At 35.8% G+C, this 8,214-nt stretch overlaps 1 protein-coding gene across 1 annotated transcript; it reads right to left on the reverse strand.

The window, feature by feature from the left end:
- Positions 1-167: 167 nt before the first annotated feature.
- Positions 168-7,303, reverse strand: LOC110802698 (L-aspartate oxidase 2-a, chloroplastic). The gene is made up of 8 exons (XM_022008150.2): positions 7,135-7,303; positions 6,451-6,627; positions 5,265-5,622; positions 2,651-2,893; positions 1,962-2,018; positions 1,795-1,875; positions 1,622-1,683; positions 168-1,531 (listed from the first exon to the last, which is right to left on the reverse strand). Exons 2-8 carry the CDS (start codon positions 6,603-6,605, stop codon positions 511-513), a joined length of 1,977 nt encoding a protein of 658 aa, XP_021863842.1. The 5' UTR covers positions 6,606-6,627; positions 7,135-7,303; the 3' UTR covers positions 168-510.
- Positions 7,304-8,214: the final 911 nt, after the last annotated feature.

Genomic DNA, 8,214 nt, shown 5'->3' on the forward strand with positions numbered 1-8,214 from the left:
CTCTTTGTGTATACCATTGAGTGATGTTAATCACAGGTCATAGCCCCAGTAAAAGCGATCATCCCTCATTTATCATATCAAAAAACTATGTACAAAATGAGATATGATTTACTTACTTGGGATAAGAAAAGCCTAGCCTTGAACTGCAGCTTGATTTGCCATGACAGTTGAAAACAGGACAAAAGGCTACTCGAATATAAATGACAAGGACATCATTTAAGCTACAAAAAACTCCGACATGCTTTTGCAGCCTTTTTGGTAAGCGGTAATAAATAATGGTAATGATAAGAGTGAATATGTAACTTTGTACGAAAACTCCAATCTCAATATCCATGGTAAGGAACTTGGTTTCTAAATGTCCATGGTAAGGAGAAAGAGAAGTACATGCTAGTATGTGCATGACCATGTTAATTAGTTGACATGTATATAAGATGAATACTATTATCACCATTTACCGTCTATCAAAGGCCATTTACCGTCTATTAAAGGGGCCGCTAGAGTATAATTATACTAGAGGCAGATTGACTGCTGATGAAGCTGCCTTGTACTCCATGTAGTGTTGATGAGTGAGGAAGGCCAAATAATGGTTGGGAGCCTTTTGCTTTCCACTAGATGAGGGAAATCAATTGTATAGTGAAGACCACGACTCTCGGTTCTTGATAAAGCACTGCTGACTACCAACTTGGCACAACAAAAGAGATTCCTCATTTCACAAGCTTCAAGTCCAACCATTGTTGGTTTCCATCCATGTTGAAACAAGTATTCCTCCCATTTCACTTCTAATTTGGCTATTTTCTTCTCTGCAGTTGTTAATCTAGCAGTTGACCTTACAATACCAACATATTTCCACATGATAGCCTGTAATTCTTTCCTTATCCCGTTTGTCTTTCTTATGAGTTTTCTGAGTACATCATCACCAAGTGATGTAGAGACCATTGGTAGGGCCCACCCATCCGAAGCAGCTTTTAAATTGACTACTGTCAAGTTACTCATATGGTCGATTGAAGGCTGAACAGCTCTTCTTGCAAAAACTAAGGCTTCTAGTAATGAATTACTGGCGAGCCTATTTGCCCCATGCAAGCCTGTGCAAGCTACCTCTCCTGCAACGTAAAGGCCCTTCACATTGGTTTCCCCCTGTAGCCCTGTTCTAACTCCCCCGCACATGTAATGAGCAGCGGGGACCACAGGAATTGGTTGCTTCGTAATGTCAATCCCATACTTAAGACATTCTACTGCTATGTTGGGGAAATGAGATAAGATCTCTTCTCGTGGCTTGTGACTTATGTCAAGGAGAACGTATTTCTCATTTCTCTTTTTCAGTTGATCGTCTATGCTTCGTGCTACAACATCTCGTGGTGCAAGTTCCAACCTGTCGTCATACTGTGGCATAAATCTGTCCATGTCTAAGTTATATAGGATCCCTCCATCTCCCCTCACAGCTTCTGTTATGAGAAACGCATTGTCTCTGGCCTTTTCCGGTGTTACAGGAAGCCCTTCATCTGCTAAGGCTGTTGGGTGAAACTGAACAAACCTTGTACATCAAGCTATAAGTCAGATGTATGTTTAGCTAAAGAGAGCCATTGTCAAAATAGTGAAAGCAACAACGTACAGCAATTCTTACTCCATATTTGCGATTACAGCTTGAGCTCGATGTGCCATAGCAACTCCATCTCCAGTTGCTACCTACATTTTTTTTCATCCCTTAACTAATTAAGGATTGCATGTAACTATTTACAATTTGGTTGCATAATAAGACATGTAATCTGATTCTTTTATAAAGGAAGTAACTATTACCAGAGGATTTGTTGTGGTTGGATAGACATGACCAGCACCACCAGATGCAAGCAAAGTCACCTTTGATAGAAAACGCACCACCTGTTACTAGCAACGAAAATATAGTTAGTAAGTTTGAACTACTCCACATACAATAATGGAAGTTAACACTTTTTTTTTCCAGTTACCTCAAGTGTTTCAGTATTTATAGTGTCAACACCATGACAAACAGTGTCCGAGCCATCCTGTAAAAACAACATCATCAGTCTTCTTATGACATAAGGAGGATTTTCAGAATGTGAACGGCAATGGAAATCCATAGATCTCAGTTAAGGTTCAGAACCATTTTTGCGATATGAAATTTCTAATGCTACCTGTTCTTTTCTGCTAAACATCTAAAATTGAAACTTTTACAATGTGCGCACATTGTGGGAGAGAAGGGGGGGGGGGGGGGGGGGGGATTAATTTCATGATATGTGTCTCGCAGTGTGTGCGTGTGTAACCAAACTACCGACAACTTGGGAACAGTTTGTTAACTTTCACCCTTAAGTTGGTGCCTTTCTGAAACTACCTGTAAGCATATATCTGTTCATTTAACACCTTAGTGAAATTTCAAAAACTGCCACCAGAATGATCACAATTTTAGCCAAAAACAATTCCACTTACAGTCATTAACAGCGTTAAACAAGATTTGATAAATGGATGACATGAGTTCACAGAATGCACTCATTAATCCTTATGTACTTAGAGTTTGGACCCAAATAAAAAAAAACAATCTAATTGACAATAACTCAACATGGTTCTTTTGTTTAGGATGCTAAACCATATAATGTGAGCCAAAGAGCGGCAACAGAAAAATGACTTGAAGAAATTTAACCTGGGAAGTCAATAGATCGATTGCAAAATGATGTCGAAACAAGAAGATATTAGGATCCCTGATAGCTGCTTCTAATAGTGCCCTCTCTATCTCCCTACCAGTCATATCAGCCGCATGAACAATTCTGTGATGAGAGTGGCCACCCTCCCTTGCTAAGTGCAAATTTCCATCATCGCCATGATCAAAGGATGCACCCATTGCAATCAGTTCTCTAATTCTCTCTGGCCCTTCTGTGCACACCACCTGAAGAAAACCAAACATGTTCAGCAATAAACTCAAAATAGCATTACAAAAAAAACTACTACCAGGAAATTATATAAGTAAAACTAAACATACAATTAGAAGCCAAAAGATATGACAATAATCCTATTCTTACACTCCTACCCATAAAACAAATCTTTATAACATGGAATTTGACTGATAACTGGAAACCTTTGTGCAACCATACTATAATTTAATTGCTTGATCTCAAAAAATATTGGTGATGGAAAAATGTATTTCATATCCCTCAATATACATGCCACTCAGGAGAAGTTTCCTTCCCTAAGACATTGTCGCCACTCCAAGTCCAAGGTTCGTGTAAAATTTGAGTTTGGAAGAATTTGCCCGAACCAGTTTTCAAAGAAAAAACTCCGTATGAAGAGATTCATTCAAATAAGCTGAAGGTAAAAGAAAATTCAGGGTAAACTATAGTAGATAACCAACTATTGACCTGAAGCAATATACAAGTATATATTGTTCGATACAAAGTGGATTGAAAGGGAAAGGTACAGTTGCTGAGGTTCAGGGATGGAGAAATTTTGACGATTGCAGAGGTTGTCTTACAAGAAGTGTCAAGCAGACAAGCACGCCGTAAGTTAACAACTAACTAAGGTACAGGCATGAAATCACAATCAAATCTGTCCATAGTATAATTTTAAAGGGAATCTGAGGTCATGACGTGAAAAAATTTCATCTAGAGAAAAAGAACTAGCATTGCCTCGCAACCATGAGAAGACATAATGCTTGATCAAGAAAATAGCTTTCGTTTCTTTACGGAATATTTTTTTTAAGGAAAAGTTATTACAGATTTATTTTCATCCCCAACGCAAAAAATTACAGATAGCAAATATCTGTTTTTCCAGTGAGCTGTAAGTCTGAAACTCTTTAAGAGTCCAACAACCCGTTATTAAACATCAGACTTCCAAATACAGGAACAGGGCGGATGAATAAAAAATATCTGCAGCCATTTATAAAAGTAAACTACATGACCACACAAGCACACACTCAACCACAAAGAAGCGGACTCAAGAGTGCTAAAAAGTTTGTGAACTCTCCCAACTCCTATACAAGAGGAGATTTTTGCTACATATTAAGTGATCTTCTTAGCTAAATCAGTAAGCAACTATTAAGGAAAACAAGTAACCAGACAGTAATGTAAGAGGAATCTTAAGAACTTGTATTAGATGACAGCAGAAATCAAACTAAGTACAAGTCCAAGCTAATTACTCTTCAAGAGGCGATTTGCCTCCCAATGTATTTTCTCTCGCTACAACCCATATATCCACTAATAGTGCTCTCTCCCCATTCGTTACAACAGCTCATCTCTACCTCACTGCACAATATCCTCCTAACAAACTCCTCACTGATTACCACACATTTTTTCCTTTCTAACGATCTCTGAAAATAACCAACTACTTTATGCTTTTCCCATTCTACCCTTAGGATGCTTTCTGGAATAAGTCTGTATATTGGGAGGTCTAGGCTGATCAGTAGCAATTTTAAGGCCAGGGATACTTTACCACCAAAAATATTATAGAAAAAGGCATAATGGGCCATGGACGAGGAGAGGGAATGAAAATAAGTCGCTCCAATGTCCAAAATCACTTTGCTTTGTCTCTTTATTTCAATGGTTTAACCCATTACGCACAGGATACACTATATCATTGATCCTTGATCAGACACAGTTTGCTCGACTAATTAACAAACGGTGAATCAAATGACATACTGATTTGTCTCGCTTTGTCTGTATGATTATGATGAGTTTGGGGGGGCAATGGATGGCCTCTATGAACACGTAAGCTAGTAAAGTTATAATAATCATAGCAGATACTGATTTTCTGATGTAAAATTCAAAAGGCAGAATAGTCTGAGGTGTGTATAGTCTGTATACAATGCTAATTGCAAACTAACAACATATGCTTCATCCTCTAAAACAAGACCTGCACTGATGTACACTTGGCCTCCAAAACTTGGAGCAGCACTCCAAGTTTGGCAAACACACTGAAAGCAGATCACATCTTATGAACTCAATTGGAAACCCGAGAAGGCCAACACTTCTTAGTTAGTGCCTTAGTGGTAATTTCTGACATTGCAAAAACCACAATCAATAAGGAAATTTTGCAACCTCAATCATTGAATCACCTGGTGTGCTTTTTCTTGACAATTAAGTCTTTTTCGATAGATGCAAGACTTAGGTGATGATGACAAAAGGTGTACAATTTGTCTTTCACATGCCAACTATAGGATTATTGAAGATGATGCTATGTCACTATAATTTACCATGATTATCTCTTCTCATAGACAATCCCCCATAAGTTGTAGGCAAAATAAGGAATGTGCTGCTCAAACTTACCCTGACAGTCTCCTCATCACAAAGATAAGCTCCCGCAATAATGGTATCTTGCATGTGACTTTCTACAGAATCCGAAGGGGACAGCACTGCACTAACACCACCTTGAGCATAGTTTGTGTTGCTCTCATGAGCTTCAGCCTTGGTTATCACAGCAACAGTTCCATGCTTTGAAACTTCAAGAGCATACCGAAGGCCAGCAACCCCACTACCAATAACTGCAAAATCAAAGTACATCGATGTTTTATCGCTCATACAAGATGCAGATATTGTTCCTAGAATTTTCTTCTGGTTTCTCATGTGAGAAAGCCAAACATTTTGATGAGGGTGAAACAATTTGGATCGCGTCACTGCACAAGACCTGGAGATTTCATGAATTTCATTGGTGTTAGGAACAAGTCATATGCTGAAATAAGTGGGGACATCCAATAAACCTTTTTGTGACAACATAGATATGCAAATGAAACAGCAACAGGAACTGCAAACTGCTAAATGACAGTCAGATAACTAGACAAGACAATAACAATAGCCTCGATCCATAGATAATGAAACTGTCGTTCTTCAATGTATCTAATATGGTTCTTCAAAAATCCTCTAGAATACGACAAAATCTTGTATGAGATTGTATCACAATTAACATAAACTATATTTTCTTGAAATAACAATTAACTTCTCAGATTGAAAGTGAGAGACGATGATCTCACTTAGAAGATAATCATCCAAGAACAAAATGTCCATGTGCAAGATACAATCTTCAAAGATGAGTTTAAAGCATTGTTACCTGATTCGCTAGCATGAGATTAGGTACGGGTTCACAATTCGCTATCTAATTTGCTAAATTAGACCAAAAGTATCATTTCATGTTATAAGTCGCTTTTACGGTACGCGGTTAGTGGGGTGATTAGGGAACTAGGCAACACTGGTTTAAAGAGCTTAAACTATCTTAAACAAGGCAGCAAATCAAAGAACTTCGAAAAGCACAAAACCAAAAGTAAAAGTTACAAATATAATCATAAGCAAGAGAAAGAAAATGCACAATCTGAATACCTACTACTACATCACACAAGAAACAAAATCCATATTGTCCCCTCCATGGAGCATTGGAGCCTATGTTAATATCCGATAGTGATCAATCTCACACAGTCACACATATGAACAAGGTAAAACCGGTAATTCAGGTAGTTCGTACCATGAAAGCTCCAATCTTGTTGATCCGGCGAATGCAATTTGAGAATTCCTCAAAGTAGAGTTGAAACCACCTTGACCTTGTCCTTTAAAAAGGGTTTTCTCAAATAGCAAATGCCTACTTCCTGTTCCTGCTGCTGCCACACTTGCTGCTGCCATTTTTTTATATATAATTTACTCCCTACAAACAAACCCACATCAAACATACAATACTTTAACTAAACAAATCAAATAAATATACAAGTACCATCATGAAGAATTAAGCCAAAAAAAATTAACATTATCATATGTAGAAACTGAATTTCACTCCTTACGCATGCCTTGCATGCTATTGCCGAACAACAAATCTTTACCCACTTCAATGTGAAAACTCCTTGCACAATTAAATCTTGCATTGCAATAATTTTTATTATTCCTAAATTTAAGGGGCATAATTCACTATTTTTAATAATTCAACGCCAAATAAAATTAATTATATATAATTGATGAAATTATATTTATTTACAAAAAAAAAAAGAAAAGAAAAAGGACAGCAAACTCACAGTTTAAACTCTCAAAAAAAAAATCAAAATTCGCCACAGTCTAAAAATTAATAACAGAGTAATCGCATGCAGACAACAAAAAATACATAATAATAAGAGTAAAATTGTGAGAAATTTACAAGATAGAAAGAGTAATTTGCACGAACCTCTGAATGTTTGTTGGAAGAGAGAGAGAGAATTCAGAGGATGTTTGAATTGAATTGGCTGCGTTAGAACTCAATCAGAATATGAATATGAATAAGAATTTGGTGGGGTGCATTTTCTTCTCCCTTTTCCACTTTCTTCACACTTTTTTTTTATTTTTTTTATTTTTTATTATTGTTTTCTATTGATATATTTATCGGACAAATTAATTTTTTCATTTCATTAAAAAAAAAAAACTACTCCGTACTTGTTTTTTAGATTCGGGTGATGCCAAGTTGTAACTACCTTAATTTCATAATATATATTTTTTTCGGAATATAATAATCAAGTCCCTTGGTTTATTGATAAATTTCAATTAGCATATTGAATGTATGTTTTATCTTTATCATAATAAAATTATATCTTACTCATAAAATAATAATAATAAAAAAAATATTTTACTCGTAATAATAAAACTATGTGACATATAAAGCAGTACCGAAGTTGTTCTATTCACCTTATTTTTACTTATTTTAGATCTAATAACATTAACTTTAGATAAATTCGAGGCAAATAGATTCAGGAAAGATTAGCTAAATACATTATCATTCAGATAAAATAGCTAAACAATTTAGATTAATTAGTTCAGATAAGTTGAGACTATGTTTTTTTGTAGGTTCGAATTATTTTAACCTACTTTAGACAAAATAAGTTAACATAAGTTTTTATTAAGTTTAAATGTTCACTTAAATTTAGATTAAGTTCAGTTAAGTTTAGTTCATCAAAAATAAGTTTTTTTCGAATATTTTCACACACAAATAAATTTATTTCAGATAAAATAAGTTAAGATAAATTCAGTAAATTCAGATAATATAAATTTAGATAAAATAAGTCGAATATAACAGGGCTTTAATCAACAAATATTATAGACAAAATTCGACCTACATTTTAGGTATCCTCCATTCAAAACTTGAACTATTAATCTAGTTGGTGAAAATGATGATGGATGCTTACTTTGTCGAAGGCCCGTGGCTACCGGGAATTGAGAAGAAGTCTTGAAAGACGTGCCTTTGAAATTGGTAGGCTCTTGCTGTGGATAAAAA

The sequence above is a fragment of the Spinacia oleracea genome, chromosome 5 (genome assembly GCF_020520425.1).
Source record: "Spinacia oleracea cultivar Varoflay chromosome 5, BTI_SOV_V1, whole genome shotgun sequence".
NCBI lineage: Eukaryota > Viridiplantae > Streptophyta > Magnoliopsida > Caryophyllales > Amaranthaceae > Spinacia > Spinacia oleracea.

Excerpts from the sequence above, each read along its gene's own strand:
- LOC110802698 (XM_022008150.2), bottom strand. The coding sequence starts at position 6,605 with ATGGCAGCAGCAAGTGTGGCAGCAGCAGGAACAGGAAGTAGGCATTTG. Across the intron at positions 2,019-2,650 it reads TCGATCTATTGACTTCCCAG|GATGGCTCGGACACTGTTTG; the intron begins GTTAAATTTCTT and ends TTGTTTTTACAG. Across the intron at positions 1,532-1,621 it reads GCTGTAATCGCAAATATGGA|GTTTGTTCAGTTTCACCCAA; the intron begins GTAAGAATTGCT and ends TTGATGTACAAG.